At 54.7% G+C, this 27358-nt stretch overlaps 1 protein-coding gene across 6 annotated transcripts in view; it reads right to left on the bottom strand.

The window, feature by feature from the left end:
* Positions 1-27358, bottom strand: part of NEK6 (NIMA related kinase 6) — a 105032-nt gene that overhangs the window by 31655 nt on the left and 46019 nt on the right. For all 6 annotated transcript variants that reach the window (XM_063714424.1, XM_063714425.1, XM_063714426.1 and 3 more), the window contains exons 3-7: positions 17373-17513; positions 16030-16092; positions 8333-8443; positions 3466-3574; positions 2438-2545 (exon numbers count right to left, since the gene is read on the bottom strand). In XM_063714424.1, the coding sequence (XP_063570494.1) occupies positions 2438-2545; positions 3466-3574; positions 8333-8443; positions 16030-16092; positions 17373-17513 (532 nt within the window). The remainder of the gene's footprint in view (positions 1-2437; positions 2546-3465; positions 3575-8332; positions 8444-16029; positions 16093-17372; positions 17514-27358) is intronic.

The raw sequence follows: 27358 nt of genomic DNA, 5'->3' as shown, positions 1-27358 counted from the left end.
CCTGAGTCCCGATGCAGTGGTAATTAGTTCAATCTCTTGCCCAACCAAACGTGTGTGCAAGACTTAGTCAGCTGTTTGCAAAACCTCTTGGTGGAAGGGGTCTTTCCCCTGGGTCTTGGAGATACAGGTCCTGGGCTTTGGCTCGGCACTGTCACCATCCTAGAACCTGGTGGGTGCAGGCCCTTGGTTCTGGGAGCTTGTCCTGCTGGCAGGGACTTGCTCAGCTCCGTGCAGGCCTCAGTTCATTGGGCATCTCTCCTGGATGCCGGGCACACAGCCCGGAGTGGGGACGGGCCCCAGGAGGGCTCCTTCCACCCATCATGTGGCCTGGTCGGTGCTCGGAGGGCTCGGGAAGAGCCCGGCTTATGAGGGCGGCCTTCTCCCAAGTTCCAATTCCTTCTCATTAATATAATAAGTGCACCAGTCCAAGTCAATAAAATCATACTGTCGGATGAGACGCATCTCTGCCCATTCCTAATGATGCGATCCTAACCGGCTCTGACGGAGCGCCGCAGTCTTTTTTCTGCAGTGGGACAGAGACAGGCTCGGTGCTGACTGACAGGGGACAGGAGGCAGCGGTTTTAACTCTTCTCATCGACAGCTTCCCTTGAATTTCCCGGTCTTTTCGAAGCCCTTCAACCACACAGGCAGATAGTCCCAAACTGACCAGAAACACTTGGTTTTTCAAAAGGGAAGTAAATGTTTGAGGGGACAAGGAAAGACAAGGCTTCCTTCCAGCAACGGAGAGTCAGTGGCCCGGGTCCCCAAAGGGGAACTCCAACAGTATCCGCCGAGGCCCGCAGCCCTCGTTTCCTGGAAGCAGCGTGGGTTCTGGAAGGAGAGGCCTGCTGCCATGTGACCTCGGAAAAATCTCTCGAGTGCCTGGATTTCTGATTCTTCCTCTGCTAAAGGGAAGGATCGCTGGATGCTTGAGGCTGTCAGGGGCATGAGTGGAGCATCCCATACTCCCTGGGGGGTGGGTCCTGACACATCTTCCCTTTGGAGCTAAAGGAAGAGCTCCTGAGGCCTGGCCAGGTGGGGACGAGAGTTTCAAAACAACCCCCTCCCCGGCACCCCCGCTGGCTCCATCAGTTACTGGGAGCCGCTGGTCTCTAGGCTCGTACATTTCTCCTAAGTGTGTGCGACGCGCTGAGAGTCTCTCTGGAACCTGTGTGAACAGTGACACTTTCCACAGGACACTGTGACTTCCAGAAAGTGCCTCTGCCCAGACAATGCTGCTCTCTCTCACACCCCGCTTGCTGCAGGCACTCGGGGGTCTGGGGAGAGGAGACGTCCTGGCTTGAGCCATGAGTGGGACGGAAATGAGCTGGAATGGGGCAGTGTTCAAGGAGGCGGCGGGCAGCTCCTGGGGCCCAGCTCCCTCCTGGGGAAGCGGATGCTGGTGGGCGCAGCACACAGGGGGTGGGCCTGGGGGCACCTCCCTCTGCAAACACGCCTCAAAGAGCCAGGAACTAGCCCTGAGAAAGCAAGGGCCCTCGCCCACTCCATGGGCCTCTGGGAAATGTTCCCACAGATGGGCGTGGTGAAACCCAGACAGCCTTGTAGTAACGCACAGGAGACCCTGCTCCTGTGTTCCACTGGTGGGGAAGCGGGGGCTTTCTTGGTTCCTGTGTTCTCACTAAATGAAAAATCCCCCATCGTACAGCATTCCAAGTTTCACATTTGGTTACATACCCAGTGTGTGGATACTGAAGCTTGCCATTGCTTCACCTGTCCCCCAAACACGTATCTGACCAAGTCTCTTCCCGAGTCCAGCCCTTCAGCACCCCCCGACCCATAGGGTGGTGTCCAGCCCACTGAGCTCACAGTTCAAGGCCCTGCCCGCCTTTCATGCCGCTCCTGCAAGGACCCTGGTCTGTGGCGAAGCCAAGCTCAGCCGCACACCGAGGCTCACCCACTCCTTCCTGGAACACTGCTCCCTCCCCTTCCCTGTCCCAACAGCATCTGGTCACCCTTTATGGTCCAGCTACAATGTCACCTCCTCCCTGGCAGGCACCTGGTCCCCACAGCCTCAAAACCGCCGGTTTAAAAGCCAAAAACTAGGAACAGTGCAAATGTCCACCCCCTAGGAGGGATGGGCCCAGGGTGCTGCCCGTGAATGGGACACTCACAGCAGTGGGGGGATGACTGCTCTGTGCCACAGACACGCCCCCGGCTCCAAGCAACCGGCTCAGTCAGCTTCTCCTGCAAGGGCCGGGAGGTGATCAGAGGGTGTGGGAAGCCCCAGCTGGGCTCCTCTGGCCACAGCTGACTCCCTTCTGGGTCACTATTCTGAACAGATGAGAAAACTCTGGGGCTTAAAAAAGGCATCTTCCTGCACTAACTGACCAAACACACGTGCGGAGAATGTTTGCGTTTCCCTGCATGGTCACCAGGACCGCTGGGGGCTGCTGGGGCACAGACAGGTCCCCCTTACCTAGGGAGTGGGCTGCGGTGGTCTCAGAGCTGAAGAAGCGGCCCAGACCAAGGTCACCGAGCTTCACGACGCCCGTGGCTGTGATGAACACGTTGGCAGGCTTGATGTCTGCAGGGCGAGGAGAAGGAGATTGGTGTGGGGTAGGAGGCTTGGGGTAGGTGGGGTAGGATGAGAGGAAGGGGGAGCTCTAGGTGAGGTGAGGCCTAGCCAGGTCCTGCTCCCTCAGGGCAAGGCCCTGTCCTGGCTCTGGCTGTGGGACCTTGGGAAATTGACCATTTCTGAGCCTCAGTTTCTTCATATGTAAAATGGGTCTCCCTCCACCAACTTCACAGAGCTGCTGTGAGGCTTAAGAGAGCAGGGGTTTTTGTGCTCCTGTTTCCTGCTCTAGAGCTGTATCCTCCATGCCTAGAACAGTGCCTTGCGAACAGGAGGCCCTCAGGGAAAATCTGTGTAATGAATGAACAAAGTGCTCAGTGGGGCACCCAGTGCCGTACCCGCCGGCGATGGTGGGGCCTCGAATACAGCAACACCGAGAGATACAGGTAGAGTGAAGGAATGGAGGTGTCCATGAAGCAGCCCACGTAAAGGACCCCGTGCCCTGCCGGGTACCCAGCAGGCTCCTTTCTCACAACTCGGAGTGATGTCAACTGTGGAAACACCCCTCTCAGGTGCCTCCCCTTCTCAGCCCAGCCCGCTGAGACGGCAAAGTCCCCATGAAAGTCCCCTCTGCGCGAGGCTTCCCCTGACATCCCTCCCAGGCTGCTGTGGGGAACTGGAAGTGGTGTGCCAAGCGGGGCCCCTGCCCCCCGGGGCTCATGTCACTTTCCACCTCGGGGAGGACCCTGACCCGGGCGCCTGTGTGTGCGGCTGCTGGACAGCCCCCCTGCCTGGGGAACACAGAGAGGTCCAACTTCCTCAAGGGGCTGACCCTGAGGACCCTGGAGGAGCCATGAGGAAGTGTCTTCCTGGGCTCCAGGGGCACTTGGGCTCCGGGTGGCTCCGGGGGGCTCCTGGCGGGTGGCACGTACCTCGGTGCATCACCCGGCGTGAATGCATGTGTTCCACGGCGCTGCACAGCTGCACAAAGTACTTCCACACTGTCCTCTCTGGGATGAGCCGCTTCTGCTTCTTAAAGTACTGCAGCAGGGGAGACAAGCAGAGGGATAGGCCCAGGTGAGCGGGCTTGGAGGCAGGTGGCCACAGGGCACTGCCTCTGTCCTTTCCCCAGTGGGTAACTGGTGCCTGGTGGCGGGGCGGGGAGGGGATTGAGCCACTGAGCAAACAATAAGCCCAGAACCAAGAGTGCTGTGTCCACGCCTCTACTTCTGCCTGAATGGTTCTCCGCGGCCACCCTGTCCCCACCCAGCAAGCTCCGTGAGGGCCAGACAGGCCTGGCGTGTCCGGATGGCTTTGCTGCATGGACATCCAGCTCAAACACGCTGAAAGTGGCCCTCAACTGCATTTTTCCAGAACCTCCTGGACACACCCCCGACAGGGCACTCCTTGCAGGACTGAAATGGGTGTGGATTCTCCCTGTCCCCAGCCCCAGCCTGGCCCAGGAGGGTGGCACCCAGGACACACGTGGTGGTTAAATCACAGCTGCCACCATCTCCTTGGAACCAGCAGACCTCAGTGCACTGGAATTCTTAACAAACGCGGCGAGAACCTTGAGGAAATGGGCTTGGCGCACTCAAACGGAACCCCAGTTCCAACGGGCATCAGTCTGCTTCACTGCCTGGGAAAACGTATTTAGTGCTCCAGGAAGAAAACAAAAAGTAAAGGCCCCCGGCCGCACTGAGTGAGCTGTAAGTAACAGAAGGTCCTGGAGAGGGCAGGCCCAGAGCACGTGACAGCCACGGCTCAGCTCGAGACGGGGGTGGCTCTCAGGTGCCAGGTCCATGCCTGTGGGGCAGGACTTCTTCACCAGCTACCTGCATACCAGCTTTTTGTTCAGGGGCTTTTTGCTTCAAAGCAACCACCTTTCCCCAAAGCAGGCAGAGGCGGCGCTGTGGGCCTGCTGCTCAGGGCAGCTGCTCTGGTGCTGGGAAGCTGGGAACTGACCAGGACACACTGGCCTGGGAAGGGGTGTGGGTGGAGGAAAGGACCTGGGCCGGCACTTTCGGACCACCTGCAGGGTGTGGCCACCATGCCGGGCGGAAGAGGGAGGGCTAGGCCCATCTTACAGACGGGGAAACGAAACTGAGGGCCACGCAGAAAAAGGCAGAAACACAGCTCAGCCCCAGGCCTCCCACCTAGAAAGCCCAAGTCCTTAGCCCACTTCTTTTTTTTTTTTGAGATGGAGTCTCCCTCTGTCGCCCAGGCTGGAGTGCAGTGGCGTGATCTCGGCTCACTGCAACCTCCACCTCCCGGGTTCAAGCAATTCTCCTGCCTCAGTCTCCTGAGTAGCTGGGATTACAGGTGTGCGCCACCACGCCCAGCTATTTTTTGTATTTTTAGTAGAGACGGGGTTTCACCATGTTGGCCAGGCTGGTCTCGAACTCCTGACCTCAGGTGATCTGCCTGCCTCAGCCTTCCAAAGTGCTGGAATTATAGGCATGAGCCACCACGCCTGGCCCCCTTGGCCCACTTCTAATAACACCAGTAACCATTGATATGGGAGACTGAGCTCAGAGGGAACATGCCCAAGGTCACCCAGCACCCAGCTGGGACCCAGGTCTGGGTGCTTCCCACGGTGGGACAGTCGCAGTGGGGAGCCCCTGGCCTCGCCGTAAATCCCCTCGAGGCTCTTCTGAGGTGCAATTCTGGGAGGCCCTCTCGGGTGAGCCGTCCCAGGTCTCAGCACAGACCCCACCCCTAGGCCACCTCCAGGCCTGTGGTGGGCCAGGCCGGGATGTTATTCATGCTGTGATGTGAGTGAATCCTCATTACAGCATTTAAGCAGGGATGCGCGTGGCCGAGAGTGGTGATTTTCTAAATGTCACGTCCTATAAGCTCTGTCTGACATTTAGTGGGGAGGCGCAGAGTCTCTGGTGGGTTCTGGGGCTACGGCAGCTCCTAGATTCACTCTTCCTCGTAAATAACTCGGGCACCGTGGCTGTGATGTTGCGGCTCAGCCCTTGAGGCTGCAGGCTCTTGGGACACAAGCCCTGCTGCCTGACAGCCTCTGAGGCCAGTGGGGCGACCACGGGGTGTCCCCTGTTCCTCTGGAAACCCAGAGGTGGCCTGAGAGCAGGCAGAACCAGGGGAACCAAGCTCCCACCAAGCCCCAGGCACTGTGCTGGTATGTTACAGATGAGAAAACTGAGGCACAGGGACCCGCCAGAGGTCATCCAGGGGATGTGTCTTACTCTGGTGGGTCTCAGCACTGCCAGGCCTCCCCTGCTGGTGGCTGCACTGAGCCAGCTCTGCAGGTGAGGGCCCCTGAGCCGGGCTGGAGGGAATGGGAGCAGGCAGGGACAGCGGGGGGGGGGGGGGGGGGGGAGGGACTGTGGGAGGCAGCACCATGCCAGGTGAGGAGGAAGGACCTGAGGCGTGGGGGGCCAGGTGGCTGCTCAGAAACTGAGGCCACATCTATCCTAGACTCAATCCTGCTGGGTTCATGACTGACTTGAACCCTGAGCCAGTGTTGGCTCTGGGGAAGCCAAGGAAGGGGTGCAGGGGGAAGGAGACACCCCATCCCAGGCCTGGCATAGAGGAGGGATGCTGGATAGAATGCCCCCATGTCTCCTCTTCTCTCTCAGCTGAGGGAGACTGCACCTGGCCTGGGTTTCCCGCAATGCTCCCTCAAAGAGGTTCCTGGGGACGGGGTGGAAACTGAGGTTCAGGGAAGAGGGATTTGCCCAGCCCCAGCCCCCCATCTGCCTGTCTGACTGCACCCTCACTCCATGGACTGAGAGGCCGCAGTGTCTGGGCTCCACTGGGGCTGAGAGGGTGAGGTGTCCTCTCCACGGGCTGAGTTCCCATGTGGCAGCAGGGAGAGGCCTCTCCTTCACCTCCTGCTCCTCCTCCGTCCCTGCCCTCACCTCTCCTTCCACCCGGTCTCCAGTCTTTCTTCTAGAATACAGAGCTGACCATGTTTGTTCACTGCCATGAATCTTAGGAAGCTTCTCTGACCTTAGGGCCTGGTCCTGGATCCCGAGCCTGGAGCAACAGTCCCTGCGTGATCCGGTGGTCTCCATCTCAGGTCCCTTCCCTTTCCCATCCTTGCTGGACCGTTTCTGCTTCTGGACAGCCCAACTCCCCTAATGGCCCAGCTCAGTGTCACCTCCTCCAGGAAGCCTTCCCTGACTCCCACGGGCCCTGCACATGGCTTGTTCACACTGGCTCCTAACTACTCATTTGAGGGTCTGTTTTCCTGTTAGAATCTGGGATCCCTGAGGGCAGTAGCCATGCTGGCGGCATCCCTAGTTCTTGGCATGAGGGCTGGCACACAGTGGATGCACGATGCTTGTATGTTCAGCAAGGGAACGTGTGAAGGAGAAACAAGTAAAGCGAGGGCGGGGGAGAGGAAGAGCTAAGACATGATCTAGCACATCTGTTCCCACCAGGGATCTGTGTGCAGATTAACATCCCTGCAAAGGCATTAATATGTCAACGGAAATGTAAGAGCAGGTGATAACAGCTCAAGTAATGCCACTTCCCAGTGACGCCTGTATTCCTAGGAGCCAAATTTCAGAAGAGCACCGAGCAATTGCTCAATCCCCAGTGCCTGATGGGAAAGACAGAGAACCCACATCCAGCCCCGTTTCCAAGTGCGGCTGTGAGCAGGGTGAGGGCTTGAGCAGGGCCCAGCCTCACTTGGGAGCAGGCAGGCTGCATCCAGGGGAGAGAGGTGATGGGGCCACAGCAGGGCCCTGGGGACAGAGGTCCAAGCCAGTAGGGACGTGAGGACCTCCACTAAGGAGCAGTGGAGTAGGGGCTGAGGGTTTGGGCGTGGGGGTCAGGCAGGCCTGGGGGCCTCCACCTAGAGGCTGAGCTGCCTTGGGCAGGAGACTAGACCTTTCTGAGCTTTGCTATCTGAGGACAGCGGGGGCTTGGTGAGGGACGTGTGAGCATACTGGGCTGGGTGGAGGCTGGCAGGAGGTGCTGCTGTTTCACTGAAGCTGCAGTGGTCCTGGACACCAGACTCATGGTGGACCCCGCCCTGTGCCCTGGGTGGTGGGATGAGGCAGGTGGAGATGTATGTAGGGGTGCGGAGCATGAGCCAGTCCTGGTGCTGAGCCTGCCCATGTGAGTCGAACGGTCACTCAATCTCTTTAAGACCCCAGGCCTGGGTGTCGGCCATAAAATGGAAATGAAGTTCCCCCTCTAGGGCTGGGGAGAGCATCTTGGGACCATGTCCACCGAAGGGTCCCAGACCAGGAAAAGAGACCTGGGCCACAGGCATGGCTCTGTCCCCACAATGCTGGGTATCCTCAGGCAAGTCTCTTAACCTCTCTGGGCTCAGTTTTCCCCTTCTTTAAAATGAGATAGTGGATCTACAAGACGCTTTCCCAAGAGCTGGGGTCTGACCAAACGGGGTGCTGCCCCTGCTCCTTCCATGAGGCAGGAGAAGTGGCTCATGTGCCTGTGGTAGGCTGGGGCACTGGGGGCGGCCAGAGGGGTTCCTTCTGCCCATGGCTGGCCCCCTCCCAGCCACCATCCTGTCTTGGCATCACCTTCGCCTTGCTTTTGCACATGGGCTCTTTTGAGCTGAGCTTCCCTGAGGCCAATGGAAAGAAAGAGGCCTCCAGCAACAGCAGCTGGGGACGGACCCTGAGAGGCCCTCACCAGACTGCAGCTGAGGCCTGTGGGCATCCTCAGGGGGGCCCAGCGTCCCTGGGCGGCCGCCTCTGGCTAAGGGCAGAGCATTGTGGGACTGGGCTGAAGGCCGACTGCCACCTTTGGCTCCAGATCTGCGCAGCCCCCAGCACCCCCACCCCGCCAGGCGCTCACCTTGATCATCTGCGAGAGGTCCCCTGCATCAGCCAACTCCAGCACAATGTTCAGCTCGTTGTCTTCAATAAACGAGTCCAAATACTTGATGATATTTGGGTGGTTCAGTTGCTGCATGAGGAGAGAAAGATGGGAGGGGGCACCAGTGAAGATGGGACAGACCCAGTGTCTGTCTGCCACTGGCACCCTGCTGGCACCCGGTCACTGAGGCCCTGGCATTTGCTAGAGAAGTGGGTCCCAGGGAAAGAAAGGCCTGTGCTGGGGAGTCAGGAAGGCCTGGGTGACACTGGGAAAGCCACTTTGCATCCCCAAGTCTCAGATTCCGCATCTGTAAAACTGGCATAATGTTTTGAAGCATAGTTGTGAAGATGACACGGGTCAATACTCTTGAAATGTGTAACAGGGCAGCTGCACAGAGCTACGTGAGACTAAGCATGGACTTGTGGAAAAGACCCTCCCCCTCCTCCTCACCACCCAGACCCTGAGGGCGGCATTGGGCCCCACCTCTCTGTCCCTGTGCCCAGACACGGCCAGCCTGCAGGTGCTCCTCAGAAGGATCATCTCCTCCCTTCATCCTTCCCACTCTTTCTCAATCCCTGACCTATCTCTTGTGAAATCATTTTTTTAAAAAAATATTTTTTGTAGAGATAGGATCTCACTATGTTGCCCTGGCTGAAACTGAACTTCTAGGTTCAAGCGATCCTCCCACCTCACCCTCCTGAGCAGCTGGGACTACGGCTGCATGCCACCATGCCTGGCCCTAGTGAAATCTTGAAAAAAAATCCCTGGAGGCATGAGAGCCGCCTGGCTCATTTGCTCATGCTGAGACCCTGCCTCTGTCCTTCACACCACAGCCTGCATGTTTGCTGAAGTGGAGCATGGAGCTGGACAGAACGGTGCCCCCCTGGCTGGAAGTCAGGCCCTCCAGGCTAAGAGGAGCCCCTGGCATCTGTTCATAACAAAGCTGACTGTTTATATCGAAGTGACTCCAGGATCTGGGAAAGCAGAGGGGACTCGAATATCCTGCCCTGGTGTGGGTGTGGTCAGCCTAGTCCAGACACCAGCCGACCACCAGAGGCCGATAGTGAGCATATTTCCCAAAAGGCCTGGAAGTGGCTGGGAGAAGGATGCACTGTGCCCATCCATGGATTCTAAAATGAGGAGAGCCTGGGCAGATGTTACAGAGCCATGCAAGCCCCTATTCATTCATTCATTCCCCAAGTCAGCCCCCCATGTGTGGGCCCTGGGGGCCAGAGCAGTCTCAGCCACTGGCCCCAGTTCCTCCCCATGTGTCCATCCTCTCACCAGGTCCCCCCAGAGACTGATCCCTCTCTGCTATGGCGCCCACTGCCTGTCCAAGTCCTCAAGCCCCTGTTCTGGACCAAGGTGCTGGCCCCTGCCTGCCCCTCAGCCAGCAGCACTGTGGCTCAGTGAACATCCAGACACCACTCCGAGGAACCAGGCAGGCAACCTGCACAGCTCAGGACGCAGGTGTGGCACATTCAACCCTGGTTCCCAGGGGTGGCTGGGAGGAAGCCCTGTTGCCATCTCAGCAGCAGGCTCCCCTGTGGAAGCACCTTGGTCAGTAACAAATGTAGGTAATTTACACAGGGTGACTGGACTTCAGAAGGCAGCACACAAAGCAATACTAAGCAAAAAGAACAAACCTGGAAGCATCACATTACTGGACTTCAAACTATACTACAAGGCTACGGTAACCAAAACAGCATGGTACTGGTACAAAAATAGATACATAGACCAATGGAACAGAATACAGAACCCAGAAATAAAGCAGCACACCTACAACCACCTGATCTTCAACAAAGTTGACAAAAATAAGCAATGGGGAAAGGACTCCCTACTCAATTAACTGGCTAGCTATATGCAGAAGAATGAAACGGAACCCCTACCTTTCACCATGTGTAAAAAGTAGCTCAAGATTGATTAAAGACTTAACTGTAAGACCTCAAACTATAAAAATCCTAGAAGAAAACCTAGGAAATACCTTTCTCAGCATTAGCCTTGACAAGAATTTATGACCAAATCCTTAAAAACCATTGCAACAAAACCAAAAACTGACAAGTGGGACATAATTAAATGAAAGAGCTTCTGCATGGCAAAAGAAATGATCAACAGAGTAAACAGACAATTGACAGAATGGGAGAAAACATTCATAAACTATGCATCTGACAAAAGACTAATATCCAGAATCTATAAGGAACTTAAATCAATAAGAAAAAAAAAAAAAACATTAAAAAGTGAGCAGAGGCTGGGCATGGTGGCTCACGCCTGTAATCCCAGCACTTTGGGAGGCGAAGGTGGGTGGATCACTTGAGATCAGGAGTTCGAGACCAGCCTGGCCAACATGGCAAAACCCTATTTCTACTAAAAATACAAAAATTAGCCAGGCATGGTGGCAGGTGCCTGTAGTCACAGCTACTCGAGAGGTTGAGGCAGGAGAATCGCTTGAACCTGGGAGGCGGAGGTTGCAGTGAGCTGAGATTGTGCCACTGCACTCCAGTTTGGGTGACAGAGCGAGATTCTGTCTAAAAAACATAAAAATAAAAAAAAAATAAGTAAATAGGCTGGGCGCGGTGGCTCATGCCTGTAATCCTAGCACTTTGGGAGGCCAAGGTGGGCGGATCACCTGAAGTCAGGAGTTCAAGACCAGCCTGGCCAACATGGTGAAACTCTCTCTCTACTAAAATACAAAAATTAGCCAAGCATGATGGCAGGTGCCTGTAATCCCAGCTACTCAGGAGGCTGAGACGGGAGAATCGCTTGAACCCAGGAGACGGTGGTTGCAGTGAGCCAAGATCGTGCCACTGCACTCCAGCCTGGGTAGCAGAGCAAGACTCTGTCTCAAAATAAAAAATAAATAAAAATAAAATAAAAAGTAGTTAGAGGACATGAACAGTGATTCTTCAAAAGAAGACTTACATGCAACTAACAAACAGGAAAAAAATGCCCAACATCACTAATCATCAGAGAAATGTAAATCAAAACCACAATAGGCTGGGTGCAGGGGCTCATGCCTATAATGCCAGCACTTCATGAGGCTGAAGCGGGAGGACTGCTTGAGCTCAGGAGTTTGAGAACAGCCTGGGCAACAGAGTGAGACCTTGTCACTACAAAAAAAAATTAGCTGGGCTTCGTGGTACAGGCCTGTAGCCCAAGCTACTTGGGAGGTTAAGGTGGGAAGATCACTTGATCCTGGGAGGTTGATGCTGCAGTGAGCTGTGATCACACCACTGTACTCCAGCTTAGATGATAGGGTGTGACCCAGTCTCAAAAAAAAAAAAAAATTACAATGAGATACCATTTCACACCAGTCAGAATGGCAATTATTACAAAGTCAAAAAATAACAGATGTTGGTGAGGCTGCGAAGAAAAGGGAACACTTATATACTGTTGGTAGGAATGTAAATTTGTTCAGACACCGTGGAACAAAGTCTGGAAATTTCTCAAAGAACTAAAAATAGAACTACCATTTGACCCAGCAATTCCATTACTGGGTATATACCCAAAGGAATATAAATGGTTCTACCAAAAAGACACATGGGTTTGTATGTTCATGACAGCACTATTCACAATAGCAAAGACACCGAATCCATCTAGGTGCCCAGAAATGGTGGGCTGGATAAAAAAATGTGGTACATGTATACCATGGAATATTATGCAGCCACAAAAAAGAATAAAAGTCATGTCCTTTGCAGCAACATGGATGCAGCAGGAGGCCATTATCTTAAGAGAATTAACAGAAACACATCTATACTGCATGTTCTCACTTTTATAAGTGGGAGCTAAATCCTGGGTACACACAGACATAAAGATGAAAACAGTAGACACACTGGGCTCTACAAGAGGGGGCGGGAGTGGGGCAAGGGCTGAAAAACTTCCTACTGGGTACGATGTTCACTATCTGCATGACGGGATCAGAAGCCCAAATCTCAGCATCACACAATATACTCTTGCAACAAACATGCATGTGTACCCTCTGAATCTAAAATAAAAATGGAAATTTAAAAAAGAAGGTGGGCCAGACGTGGTGGCTCATGTCTGTAATCCCAGCACTTTAGGAGGTCGAGGTGGGTGGATCGCCTGAGGTCAGGTGTTCAAGACCAGCCTGGCCAACATGGCGAAACCCCGTCTCTACAAAAATACAAAAATTAGCCGGGTGTGGTGGTGCACACCTGTTATTCCAGCTACTCAGAGGTTGTAGTGAGCCAAGATCGCGCCACTGCACTCCAGCCTGGGTGACAGAGCAAGACCCTGTATCAAAAAAAAAAAAAAAAAAGAAAAAGGAAAATCCTCTTGCCCAGATTTTGTGTTGAGAAGGCCATCCTGCGCGAACACTGGCCATCACATCGCTGCCCTCAGCACACATTACGCTCCATAGACATGTTTTTCAGTTACCAAAGAAAGTGTCAACGCAAGTGAATGGCAAGTTGAAAGTGCCTTCAAATCTCTAAGACACGACCTACGGCGTGGGCAAACTGCTACTAGGATAAATGGGAACACCCTGCTCCTTCACCCTCCTATTGAACTTCACCTCATTATGTCACCAGGAAATCTCACACCCTCTCAGGGAGGACTCCCCAAAAACTGCCCAGGTCATCAGCAGTCCAGGCATGACAGTTTCTCCAACAACGGAGAAATGAGAGGGGTTGGGTAGGAAGCAAAGCCCCATCAAGGAGGCGCTGGTTCCTGGGGAGGGTAGGAGGGAGTTTCCTTCACCGTTTCCCTGCACGTCTGAGGGCAAGGGGTTAAGGAAGAGCTCCCTTAAATGCCCAGGCAGTCTACAGAGGCACAGGCAGAAATGGACTCCAGATGTCCATTGGGCTAAATCCCCAAGGTCCAGAGAGGGGAAGGGATCAGCCACGGGTCCACAGCAAGCAGGGGCCGAGCTGAGTCTAGAACCTGGTCCATATGGAGTGTCCACTTCACAGCCTGTGGCCTCTTGGTGGGCCCAGGTGGGTCTGGAAGGGGACACACTTGGGCCAGGGACAGGGAAGGTGCTGCAGACACAACGTGGTTGGGCTTTGTCTGGCTGTGGTGGTGGCCAGAGGGAAGGGAGGGAGAGCTGAGAGTAAGGGTCCCTGTCCTTTGAATCTCTGCCATCAGGGGCTCTGCTCCCAAGCTCCAGGCCCTCTCGGATGTAACACAGAGTGTCTGTCTATGATCTGTCTTCCCCCTGGGATGCATCCTGGTGTCCAGCATTCAGTGGTGCTCAGAAATTGCACAGAATGAATGAACACACGCCTGCATTCCAACAGGACCCACCTTCTTGTCCCACGCTTGGCAGCTGCTGACCCCACCAGCCCCTGCACTTGAGAGGTTTTGGGTTTGGGTTCTTGGCATGAATGATATGATATGTCAACAGTCACCCCTCCAAGAACCACGTTTCCTTTTGTTTTGTAGGAAGCACCTCGTGCCCTGGCACATCCTGTTGACTTCCCATGGGCTACCTGTGGAGTGGGACCTGTGTTCTGGAAGGCGGCTGGCATTGGCGGGCAGAAGTGGCAACCAGGACGACTGGGTGGCCTTGGGCAGTGAGCGTACCACACACCAGCGCTGCCCTGAGCTCGTTAGACATGTTTCCTCACTGACTCCTCCAGCGTCCCTGTTGTCATCACGCCCCCTTTACAGGTGAGGAAAGTGAGGTCCTGAGAGGCCCATGGCTGGCCCACAACCACACAGCTAGTGAGCGAGGGGTGTGTCCTCTGAAACCCAGGCTTGGCGCCCTTGGCTGCACGGCAGCCCTGGAGAAGGGGCCGAATCCCCTCCGCAGCCAGGTGGGCTTACGCCAGGCTCAGGCTCCTGCAAGGCAGGGGCTGCGGTGGCACATCTGTGTGACCAGGGACCAGACCAGGCTGTGCTCAGCATGCTCACCTGTGGGTTCCTTCACTCGGGGAGAAGGGCACATGAGGTGGGGAGGGGGCAGTGGGTGATCACGACAAACATTCCTCAGGGCTGGGTAAGTGGCAGCAAGCTGACCATTACTTAAACATTTAAACAATGTTTTCGAGGGATATTTTTTGACCTATAATAGTTAGTGGTAAGGACACCTCCTGCCTCCAGCCTTGACTCCATCACCCACTGTGGCCAGGGGCCACCAGAGCAGGCACTCACAACTCACACCCAGCCATGGCCCCCCGACTTGCAGCCACTTCAGGGTCTCCCCTTTTGTTCTGAGTGTGTATCTGGCCCTGCTGCCATGTCCAGCCTTCTGTCTCCCCAACCTCCTATAATCCACGCTGCTGCGGTGCCTGGAAGAAGGCTCACTTCGGCCTTCCAGATTCTGGGATGGTGCCCTGGCCTCTGTGAGGCCTGCCCAGGAAGCGGGTTTCCCCGGGGCTCCTGGCCCACCAGTCAATCTGCATCACCCTAGAAGGTCACCATCTGCTCCCCACCTGCTTCCCCACCAGCCTGGAAGTCCCCAAGGGCAGGACCAAGGCCTGAGAACACAGGACAGGGTGTGGCAGAATAAACTGCTAATCTGAAATTCTGCAGCTGTGGCTTCGGCGGGCATCCCTGCCACCAGCAGTCCCACTTTGTTGGAAACTGCCGAGCAAATCCAATATGTTTCTCTTTTTCCAATATGGGGGGCTGGGCGCGGTGGCTCCCGCCTGTAATGCCAGCACTTTGGGAGGCTGAGATGAGAGGATTGCTTGAGGCCTCAGGAGTTTGAGACCAGCCTGGGCAATATAATGAGACCTCGTCTCTACAAAAAATTAAACATTTAGCCAGGCGTGGTAGCTCACGCCTGTAATCCCAGCACTTTGGGAGGCTGAGGTGGATGGATCACCTGAGGTCAGGAGGTCGAGACCAGGCTGGCCAACATGGTGAAACCCTGTCTCTACTAAAAATATGAAAATTAGCTGGGTGTGGTGGTGGGTGCCTGTAATCCCAGGAGACTGAGACAGGAGAACTGCTTGAACCAAGAAGGTGGGGATTGCAGTGAGCAGAGATTGTGCCACTGCACTCCAGCCTGGGCAACAAGAGCAAAACTCCGTCTCAAAAAAAAAAAAAAGAAATAAAATAAAAAATAAAAATCAGGTGTGGTGGCATGTGCCTGTGGTCCCAGCTACTTGGGAAACTGAGGCGGGAGGATTGCTTGAGCCCAGGAGTTTGAGGCTGCAGTGAGCTATGATCACGCCACTGCACTACAGTCCAGGCAACAGACTTTGCCTCTAAAAAAAAAAAAACAAACCAACAACAACAACAAAACCAAAGAAAAAGGCTGAGAGGAGAGATGGAAAGAGGATGAGAAAGAGAAAAAGAGGGAGACAGACATGGAGACAGAGGCAGAGCCAGACAAGCTGCAGTCTGGATGTGGCCCCCACACTGAACTCCTCCCCTGGCCAAGCCTGGTCCATAGGCCACTGCGAGGCAGGGTCAGGGCTGCCGGACTTCTATGCCGGGTACTGCCATGTACAAGCAGGAGGGGCGTGCAGCAAGGAGGAAAGTCTGTAGGCAGCGACCCCGATGGCTGGGCAGAGTGATGAGACAGGGGCCGCTCCTGCCTGGCCAGGAGAAAACTCACCAGCCGCTGCCCCTAGAAAGCTATCGTCTGTTAACTTAGCAGGGGCTGCGGATTCCTGGCACCCAAGGGCTGTGATGGACATGATGTGGCCCAGCCAGGGCCCCAGAACCTCCCGAGGAGGCAAGGCTCCCGCTTGGCCCAGGGCTCTCACCTTCAAGAGGCCGATCTCCTTGACGCAGTCCTGCCTCGCCTTGGCGTCCATCATCTCAAAGATCTTGGGTGAGAGGAAAAAGAGAAATAGAGTGGTTACAATCTGTGTCCAGTGTCCCAAAGGGGGCCACGGGGTCTGCTTTCCAGTCCCGGCTCTCCCACCGCCTCACCGAGGGACTCCGTGACCCCCCTGCGCCCCCAGCCCCTGTAGGGCTTGCTCACTGGGGGTCCCCCCAGCACTGTCCCACCACAAAACCCATCGTGGCACTAAAGAACCAAGACAGAGAGCCCAGGTGAGCCCCTCCCCAGAAGATGGAGAGAGAGGGCCGGGCACAGTGGCTCACACCTGTAATCCCAGAGAGGCTGAGGTGGGTGGATCACTTGAGGTCAGGAGTTCAAGACCAGTCTGGCCAACATGGTGAAACCCCGTCTCTACTAAAAATATAAAAATTAGCTGGGTGTGGTGGTGCATGCCTGTACTCCCAGCTACTCAAGAGACCTAGGCAGGGGAATTGCTTGAACCTGGGAGGCAGAGGTTGCAGTGAGCTGATCACACCACTGCACTCCAGCCTGGGTGACAGACTGAGACTCTGTCTCAAAAAAAAAAAAAACAAAAACAAAATCAAGACAGAAACTGGTCCTTTTTTGGACAGAGGACCCCGCTACTCCTCCAGCGCCCTGAAGCTGCTGGTGTTCTCTCCCCATTTCCCCGATGCCATTCTCTCTCCCGGGCCTCCTCTGCCTAGGCTCTCAATCTTGTTCTTTAAGGACAAGTAAGCAAATCAAGGGGCTTGAGAAGCTTTGCTGGAGGATTTAAAGCCATTTCCTCCAGCGAAGCTGTGTTCAGACGGGCCCAGCGGCTCTCATGGACATGGCTCCTGTCGTGACTTTGCCGCTTGACCTACTTCCTCCATTTAGGAGGGACGCAGAAGGCAGGAGGCCCAGAACTGTGGAGCAACCGCAGGCGCAAGGATGGGTGGACACGGTATGAACCTCAGCTCCCCTACGACTCACCCTGGGGCCCTGGGGGGTTATGAGATTTTCCTCATCTGAGAGATGAAATGACAATCCCCACCCACGGGACTGTTGAGAGGCTCCATGTGCTCCTTGCATGACCCAGTACACAGCAGGCGCTCAATGCATGCTCGCTTTTCTTTTCCTTTGCAGTTCACAGTGAACTTTCATCAACAGGAGTCCACCTGGTTCTCTCTGTAACCCAATGAGTTGGGTGCTGTTTCCCTCGTTCACAGAGGAGGGGAGAGAAGGGACTAGCCTGGGCACCCCGTCCAGATGCAGAGACCGCCTCCCGAGATGCAGCTTTGACCCCATGGGTCGTCAGCTCACCTGCACCTTCTTCAGAGCCACCGTCTTCCTGTCCAGCAGGCAGGTGGCCTTGTACACCTCGCTGAACTGTCCTCGGCCTATCTTCTTTTCGATCTGGAAGTCCGCCAGCGAGCAGCGAAAAGACAGGGTGTTGAGGTGCCTCTGGAAGTGGGGACAGAGGGCCTCCGTGAGCAGCCAGGCTGGAGCAGAGGCCTGGGGATGACCCCTAGAGCCCCAGCACCCCAAAAGCACCCTCTAAAGTGAAGGAGGGACTCTGCTGCCAACCCTGCTCTTGGAGCCTCCCAGGCAGCCCCCCAGGGGCTTTCTGCACAGGGTCCCCTGGGTCCCCTCAAGGACCCCCAGTGCAGGTGAAAAACAGGCTGTTCACGCTCCCCACTGCCCTCATCACCACCTTCATTATCTGACTGCTTGTTTGTTTGCTGTCTCTGAGACCCATCCCCGGGGGCTAGCTCCGTGGGATCACGGGCCTTCCCCATCTCATCCTCTCCTGAATCCTTGATGCCCAATTGGGGTCCGGTAAGCTGGGTGCAGCTCAGGTATCCCCAGCCCGTGGCCACCATGCAAAATGCCCCATGTCATAAGAAATGGCAAGTTCCCTTCCTGGGGCAGCCGTTCCCCATCTCAGACAAGAAAAACGAGGTTAATATTCGTAGCCTTGGCCAGGGGTGGTGGCTCATGCCTGTAATCCCAGCACTTTGGGAGCTGAGGCAGGAGTTCGAGAGGTCAGGAGTTCGAGACCAGCCTGGCCAACATGGCGAAACCCCGTCTCCACTAAAAATATAAAAATTAGCTGGGTGTGGTGGCACATGCCTATAATTCCAGCTACTCAGGAGGCTGAGGCACGAGAATCGCTTGAATCCAGGTGGCAGAGGTTGCAGTGAGCAGAGATCATGCCACTGCACTCCAGCCTGGGTGATGGAGACTCTGTCCCCCTCTGAAAAAAAGGTGCAGCCTTACACTCTGAGCCCATCCTTTAGATAAACTACCTTTTTTAGGGTGTCGTGAAGAAACCAGAGCTCCACAGACTCTGCGAGGCCAGCACTGGAACACATGATCCTGCGCTAGGACCTGCCCAGGGGTGGAGCCTCCAGGTGAGGCCACAGTGGCCAGGAGGGCCCCAGGACACCTGTGCAGTGAGTCCTCAGGAAAGGGCAGGAGGCGGCGCCAACACTGGGCCAGGGAAGGAGGAGACAGACAAGGGGAGAGGATGCCACATCTCTGGCCTGCCCTACGGTGAGATGGGCCCGGCTGTGTCTCCATTTGCCAGATGAGGAACCTGGGGCCCAGAGGGGCCAGCCATGCCCACATCACCCGGATCCATGCCACCGCCCCCACTGAAGCAGGAACAAGCAGTTCAACTTTCTAGCATGAAATGGGCCTTTGGTGAGGGTCACACTGAGCTGGGCACTGCACCGGGGCGTCTGTAGGAGTCAGCACCCTGGCGGAAGGCATCAAGACCAAACCGAGAACTACAGGACTGGCCCTTCTGACAGCTGCTTCCCCACCTGGAAACACCAGGAACTGCTGGCCGGACCAGCTGGGTCTCAGCCTGAGATGCCTGTGGAGCAGGGGCATGTCTCCTGGGCAGGTCTAAGCTGGGTCCATCGACTTCTCTGTCCTTCTCCCAGAGTGCCTGAGAGGAACCCGGTTACGTGGTGATCCCTACTCTGGGACCCTGAATCATGACTTAATGAATAATAGAAACTCACTGGAAAAGCAGGGGAAAAAGTAAAGTGAAAATGTCTCTTCCAGGCCAGGCGCGGTGGCTCACGCCTGTAATCCCAGCACTCTGGGAGGCTGAGGCGGGCGATCACTTAAGGTCAGGAGTTTGAGACCAGCCTGGCCAAAAAATTTTTGTAAAAATACAAAAATTAGCTGGGTGTGGTGGTGTGTGCCTGTAAATCCCAGCCATTTGGGAGGCCGAGGCAGGAGAACTGTTTGAACCTTGGAGGCGGAGGCTGCAGTTGGCCGAGATCATGCTACTGCACTTTAGCCTGGGTGACGGTGGGACTCCATCTCAAAAAAAAGAAAACGTCTCTTCCAGATTTGGCTGAGGGAACTCTACAGAACACCCTCCTGCAGGAGTGAGTGATGGGAGTCCAGGCCTCACAGCACACAGCAAGGTGAGGGCTGGGCCAACCTTGACTTTGAAGCCTCGAGGCCTAATTACCTCTCATGGTGGGTCCTGCCGGAGGACCCGATCTGGAGGGCTGCTGGAGGAGGAAGATGATGATTTTATCCACCATGTGCTAATGTCTGTCGGGTAAATACACCTGTACACAGAGCACCCACCTAAGAAGAGCAGGCATCCCAGCATGTCTACTGCATGCTGGGCTCTGTGCAGACACTGCCCAAGTGCCCACTCTTTGGGTCCTCAGAACAACCCTGTGAGTGGGCCTCACTGCTGTCCCCACTTCAGGAATCTGAGGCTTGGAGGGTAGCAGTGACCTGTTCTGATCAGGGAGCAAAGAACAGCAGAGCTGGGGTGTGACCCCAGGACTGGGGACTGTGGTGCCCAAGCCCTTGCTCCATATCGGGTGGGCTCTCAGCTCAGATCCCTCCTCGGCTTTTCGCTCAAGACCCCCTGACCAGCCAGGCCTGCCACTTCCTGCTCCAGCCTCCATTCTTTCAGTCACCTGAGCCCTGCCCCAGGCCCCGCCCCAGGCCCCGCCACCGGCCTCTTCAAAAGAGGGCCCCCGTCTAGTCCCCTCCACGTCCTCTGCACTGAGGCTCTGACCCTGCCCAGAGCAACTGCTTGGAGCATGTTTGTGGAATGACACATGGAATGTGCCTGACACGACCTGGCGCACAGTGGGACTCTGTGACTCAGACGCCGTCACCTCTAGGAATGCAGCCAAAATCACATACCCTCATAAATAGCCAGGGCGGCTTTCTGAGCACTTAGAGGAATCGCACGTACTCATAAAAATAACCATGAGGTGTTGTACATTAGACACCTACTATGTGCCAGTTTCCAGCTGCTTAGACAACTCTATGTCTCCAAACTCCTAATAGCTTCATGAAGCAAGGGTTATGAATCCCATCTCGCAAATCAGGAAACAGGCTAGAACTCCCTGTCAGATCTAGAGCCAGCTGCACTGCTGGTGATGGGGGTGGGCTCCCTCCCCTCTTGGGCCTCAGTTCCCCCCAGGCACAGTGAAGGGTTTGGAGGAAGTGATCCCTGAGGGTCTTTGCCCTGGAAGACCAGGCTTCTTACTGTGTCTAGTGGGAATCTGGCCGGGGTTCCCAACACTGCCTGTCCTGGGAGGCTACACTGTGCAGCTCCACAGTGGGGCCGAAGCTCCTGGTGGATGTGGGTGGAGGTGGCTGGGGCTCCAGCTGCTCACATGCATATGGATGACCCAGATTTGCATTTCTTGTCACAGTCCATCCGACCCAATTAGAGGCCAGCTCCTCTGGTGGCGCAGCCTCCTAGACGGAGCACGTGTGCTGGGGACATGGTCCAGCAGGCTCTGGGGCACCACTGCACTCCCAGGGCTGCCATGGGACGCTGTCCCCAGGGTGGTCTCTGCTCAGGTGTAGGGCACCTCGAGACACCAGGCTCCTGGGGGCAGCTGCCCGGGCCAGCAGAGTCCTGGCCCTGGTGCACCTGGGGGCTCCCAGCAGAAGGGAAAGGGTGAACTGTGTCCTTGGCCTGGAAGGCCTGGCTGCTCTCTGCTGCCACCTCCAAGACCTCCCCCCGCTCCTGGGTCAGCTCCCCGCAAGTTCTACTTTCGCCCCTGCAGCCAAGTGACCCTGGGCTGGTCGTCCACACATAGGCACAGTAATGCCGGCTCCAGGATTTCTCTGAGGACTCTGGAAGATGATGTTGGTGATAAGTGTCTGTGTGGCTCTAAACTGCAACACGGGCATGGGGCTGGCCCCAGAACAGTGCGCCCAGGGTGGCCCCAAATGTGATCACTGCTGACTAATGACCGACCACCCCGATGGCCTTTCAGAAAACTGGTTTCTTTTTTTTTTTGAGATAGAGTTTTGCTCTTGTCGCCCAGGCTGGAGCGCTGTGGCGCGATCTTGGCTCATTGCAATCTCTGCCTCCCGCTTGAATCCCGGGTTCAAGCGATTCTCCTGCCTCAGCCTCCCAAGTAGCTGGGGAGTAGCAGGCACCCGCCACCACACCCGGCTAAATTTTTTGTATTTTTAGTAGAGATGGGGTTTCACCATGTTGGCCAGGCTGGTCTTGAACGCCTGACCTCAGGTGATCCACCCGCCTCGGCCTCCCAAAGTGCTGGGATTACAGGCGTGAGCTACCGCGCCCAGCCCAGAAAACTGGTTTCTGTTGCTCACTGTCCCTGCTCTGTGTGAAACCCTGTTGTGGCTCCTGGGGAAAATAACACCCCCAACCCCACCCCAGGGCACGAGTTGGCAGAGGGGTAACCACTGCTCTGGCTCTGATGTTGAGACTCCAATGCTGGGGCCTGGAGGCTGGGGCTCAAACCTCAATTCTGCCACTTCCCGGCTGTGGGCCTTGGGCAAGCCTTCTGGGCCTCAGTTTCCTCTTTGGAAACTGAGGAGATCATAACAGTATCCCCTTCAGGGGGCTGCTGGGGGTTAAATGGATGAGCAAATGCAAGCCCTTGGAAGAAGGGCCTGGCACTAGGTGCTGGGACATGTCATTCTCCAGTTGTTGTGGTGACGGTGATTGTGCTGCTATCTGTCGAATGGGCCTAGTGGTGGATCTGCTTCCCCGGGGGCTGGGACGGCCTGAGCAGTGGACAAGCCCAGGGGTTCTTGGCTGTTGATATCATCACTCTGCCATTCCCACCCCTCGGCAGGTGGCAGTAACCTTGGGGGCTGCAGTGAGGCGGTGGGGCTGACGTGCTCCTGCGGGCAGGTAAGAGACACAACCTTGCGACTTTGTCACCCAGGACCATTTGTCAAGGGACCATGCTAGGCAAGAGCCGCCCTCAGCCTCCCTTCCAGGGCTGCGCTGTGGGGCAACACCATAGGAGGCCACTTCTGACTCCTCGGGCCCCTCTGCCAGGGCACGGAGGCCCTCAGCTCTCCCCAAAGGCAGAGGAGACGGATCAAGGGGCTGGGGGACAGGGAGGCTGACCCTGCAGCGTCACCACTCGCTGTGCTGCCTGTCACCGCGGGCACGAGGGAGGAGGCCTGGGCTGCCTGGGGCAGGCACATGGGATTTGAGAGGAGGAGGATGGAGGAACCGCTGGAACAAGGGCCCTGGGGAGCAGCAGGAAATTGGTGAGCAGGAGCCAATGAGATGGCCGAGGTCCCCGAGCCACCACCATCCCAATCCCACCTCCCAAGAAATGTCGCTGGCCTTCTCAGGAAGAGGCAGGGCATGACTGGGAGACTGGGGGGCAGGGAGGATGTCTCAGACCACTGTAGCTACCCCCACCCAGAAAGCTCTGAGAAACCCACGCTCTCTTCTCCAAGTCAGATCAAATTAGGCCACAAACACCCCCCACCCTGCGCTAATTTGAGTTTAAAATGTTTGAACCACAATCAGCCTCAGCCATAGACAAATCTTTTTTTTTTAAACAGGAGCATAAAATTACATGCTAAAAAAATAAAAATGCATTCGCCCAATTAATTTTCTGAAATCTCATTAAAAAATTTAGCCTGACTAAGTCAGACTTCTGACCTGAATTTTAATCATCTTTACACTGGATGGGTCTTTTTTTCCCTGATATTTGCAATGCATCATTAATTTTAAGGCAACCGTTTCTATGATTTTAAAAAGCACACTTCATCAGGATGACATTTCTTATAAACGAATTTCACCTTTAAAGACATCTGACACCGTGGGTAGGGAACCTCTAATGGATTTGGTAGATGTGTATATAGCGATATATTTTAAATCTGTGTTGCACAAAAGGGCACGATTTACAAAGACTCCACATTGTCGGACTTCTTCTGAGGCCAGCTCAGCTCAGCTCCTCACGATCTGGCTAACTTCAGACCCAAAGCCAATCTTCCCTTTCAAAGACCTAGCTGCCCAAAGGGGCACTGTGGGGTCCCACGGGCCTGGACCCAATCCCAACTCTGCCCCTTGACGGTGTGATGGTAGATTATGACATCAGCTTCCTTCCCTGCAAAATGGAGCATTGAGTAAGCAACTCCTCTGAGTCAGCAAGAGTACTAAGTGAGATGAGTCCCAGGCACTGGGCTGTTTGTACAAACACCACCATTACTGGCTCAGCTAAGACGTCTGCACCGCACTCCGTGGGTTCTCTGGCTCATGAGATCAGTGAGCCAATGCCCATCGCAGGGAAGACTCCTAATAACAAAATCCAAAACGATCTAAATCTTTGTGGCTCCCCCAGGACAATTCTCATTAACAGAGTCTGGAAAAACCTAAGCTTAAACATACGAAAGATGATCTGGAACCAGCTCCGACGACTCACAAGCAGAGACATAAACGGCGAAACCACAAAGAGATCCAGCTGCCACTCCTGACACCCCCCCTCCCTCATCCCTTCCATTACCAAGTGCAGCTGCTTTCCCCTGGAAGTCTCTGGAACCCTCTCTCCCCATGTCCAGCCCCCAGTGCTGCAGCCCCATGAGGCATCATCTCACCTGGTGAAGAAGGGCCCTCCTTACCTCCCTATTTTTACCTTCCCTGAGCCTTGAGTACCAGCCACCAGTGATCTATCTAGAACCCAACCCAAGTACCCTCTTGCCACCTGAAAACCCATATTGGACTCCTCATTTGCTACAGATTCAATTTCAAATGAGACAGTATGGATTTGAGACCTTCATAAACACCATACATTCTTTTACCTTCTCTAAGCATAGGTATTTCAACACCTTCTCTAACCTGATTGGCATGCACCTTCAGGTCTGGGGCCTCTCCCTGTCCTACCCCAAATTCCTGATGATCCATCTAGCAGACTGGCCTCCCCATTCTCTGGGCTCTCCCAGCATCTGTCCACCCTCCCAGGGAGCTTCCACCTCTGCAACACGCAGAGCTTCTCAGCAGACTGGGAGCCCCCCAAAGGCAGGCACTGGGCACTTCCCATGGCAGAAAAAAAAAAATCAAAAAACAGTTGCTGAATTGACAACAGTTAGCAGACACTGAATTTCTTTTCTTTTTCTTTTTTTTTTTTTGAGATGGAATCTCACTCTGTTGCCCAGGCTGGAGTACAATGGTGCAATCTCGGTTCACTGCAACCTCTGCCTCCCGGGTTGAAGCGATTCTCATGCCTTGGCCTCCCGAGTAGCTGAGATTACAGGTGAACACCACCAAGCCCAGCTAATTTTTATATTTTTAGTAGAGACAGGGTTTCACCATGTTGCCCAGGCTGGTCTTGAACTCCAGACCTCAGGTGATCCATCCACCTTGGCCTCCCAAAGTGCTGGGATTACAGGTGTGAGCCACCGTGCCCAGCCCACTAACTGAATTTTAATAGCCATTGATATTTGGTCATTAAACCTTAACCAACTAGCATCACTGCTTTGGGAAGATTCTGATAAAGATTTTGGCCTGTGCAATGCACACCTAGAAAGAGCTGACCCCATCCCCTGCAAAGTTCTGTCGGAAGAGCACCCAAATATAACTGAACTTGGCACATCCCAACTGGGTTTGCAAAGACTTTCCAGATGGAAGACACATTAGCCGGGGCTTTCTCAGGCAAGAATACCTTTCCCCTTCTTGGAAATTCACGTGGTTCTTAGTGTGTCGGGTGAGGCTTACGCTTCATTCCCAATAAAAGCTCTCTGCAGCACACTGGTAAAATTTTTAAAGCATGAGGCATTTTAAGCTTCTTTCCTCAATTTCATTCATTCATTCATTAGAAACCTCTATAAAACCAAGCATGTTCAGCTTTCCTAAGTATATATGAATTTCATATATGGTTCTGCCGCATTCAGCAAATATTTTTTCGTGTGCTGCTGGCTCTCAAGGCTAGAAAGCTTCCTGAAATGAACAAGCCACTAGCCTTGGGCATAGCAGGTTAACAAAAACCACAGTTCGGGTGTTTGTAGTTTCTTTCTTTCTACACTGGGGGTATTATCCAGCTCGGAGGTCTTTAGCTATGAAAACAGAAATGGTTTTTAAAATATAAGATCCATGACATACCATTTCCTCAGTACCCACGATGTGAGGTGCTGTGTTGGATGTTTACAGTAACTATCTCACTTAGTCTTCACAGCTGCCTCATGCGGGAAGCAGCATTATTATCCCATTTTATAGATGAGGAAACTGAGGCTCAGAGAGGTTGCTTTCCCAGTCTCACCAGGCTAATGAGAGTCCAAGAGCTGGGTGCGGAACCAGCCTGGCCCACATCAAAGCATTCTTAGCCTGGCTCCTTCCGCTGAGGATGGTTTCAGGGAAGCAGCGGTGCCTCCTGCTATCAAGGAAAATGCCTGGCCCATTAATTCCAGGCATTTCTATGTCCTGAAATAGGCGAGACACGGCTGGGATGTCTCCCCAGACAGTGTTTAAATCCCCAAGGCTTCAGGAGCCGAGGAGAAAGTCCTCCATTCCCATCCCAACCTGGAGCCGGCGCAGCACATGGGTGGCCTTGCGCCTCCATTCTGCAAACCCAGCCAGATGCTGGTGGGACTGGGTGCATCATTGCCCGACAGCCGCTGCCCAGAGCAGCCCAGCTCCGAGTAATCGTAACTAATTACACTTAACTATGTCATTACCCTCTCCAACATGTGCGACGAGACGTCGCGAACGCTGCCACCGCAGCCCACCGCCTCTTCGCCTTGCTCGTGAAATAATTACGGGGCCCTCTCCTCTGCCAAATGAGGTTGTAATTAACCCTAATTGCTCAAAATGCAACTGGCTAATTCTGGGAGATTAATCAAGGGGGATTCAATTGTTAGTGAATGACTTAATATGACAAATTGCTACATTACCCGAGGAGGCCCTGCTGCCCCCAGCCATCAGCACCATGTCCTGGTAGACTCTGGACCCACAGTGTCCTGGGGCTTTCTAGCTTTATGGGATCTGCCTCCTCAGATTCTACCTAGGAAATGGGCCCCTGCATGAGTACAAATAGCATAGATGCCCCATGGACCCTCTGCATGCTTGTGTGTATGCATATACACACACCCCCACCAGATACGCACACAAACGCAGTGTCCACTAGCTCAGGTGTCGCCTCTGTGTCAATCTGCAGCATCACTGCCCTCCTTTGGCTGATGCAGCTGTCCACCAGGGAGCATGACTTGGTGATAATGCAAGCACAGGAGAAGGATTTCAGACCTACCAGCCTCCTTAGCCTAGAAGCTTTGTGCAGTGCATAACCTGTACAACTGTACATGGCGACCTTGCCATTGAGGTCAAACATCAGCCAATCTGAAGTCTTCCAAGAGGGATTAGGCAGTTAGAAGCTGTAATCAAGCCCTCCATGGCTCAGGAGGGTGGCTATCTCTGAGCCTCCCCTGAATTTAGGTCTCACATCCTTTGGACAAAAAGCCAACAGCATATAAGAGAACTTTTCATCATTCTAAGCTGGCCACAGGACCCTACAGGATCTGGCTCTGCTCGACCTGCCCAGACAAGCTCTCTGTCCCCTCCAGGCCTTTGCATGCCACTTCCGTGAGGAAGCCTCTCTGGCCCTGGATCAGGTGCCTTGCTGGGCTCCCTAGGCCCGCAAGGTTCTTCTGCTCAGTTCCTTATCTTTCTCTCCCATGAGGCTGTGTGCTTCCTAAGAGCAGACCGGAGTGTGTCTTGCACACAGCCCCGTCCCACATGGGTACACCGCACACGCATCCATAGTTCCTTAACTCAGTGAGCATGTAGGGCCCCTCTGTGCCCGGCGTGGGATCATCCCACCAGCAAAGCCCCGCTCCAGGGGAGCTCTTGGTCTATAAAGTAAGGCAGACCCAGGAACTAGTGCCCCAGTGAGACATGATCACGGGCATCGCCCAGGTGTGTGGACACAGGTGTGCGGGCAGCCCAGAGCAGAGAGCAGGGTGGAAGTGGAGGTCTCCCCAGAGGAAGCAGCATTTGCACTGACTTGGAAGAGGGGTCAGAGAGGGCGTGCCAGGCC

The sequence above is a fragment of the Pongo abelii genome, chromosome 13, assembly GCF_028885655.2.
Source record: "Pongo abelii isolate AG06213 chromosome 13, NHGRI_mPonAbe1-v2.0_pri, whole genome shotgun sequence".
Taxonomy (NCBI): Eukaryota; Metazoa; Chordata; class Mammalia; order Primates; family Hominidae; genus Pongo; species Pongo abelii.
The sequence above is the reverse complement of the archived record's forward strand: the minus strand, read 5'-3'. Positions and strand labels throughout refer to the sequence as shown.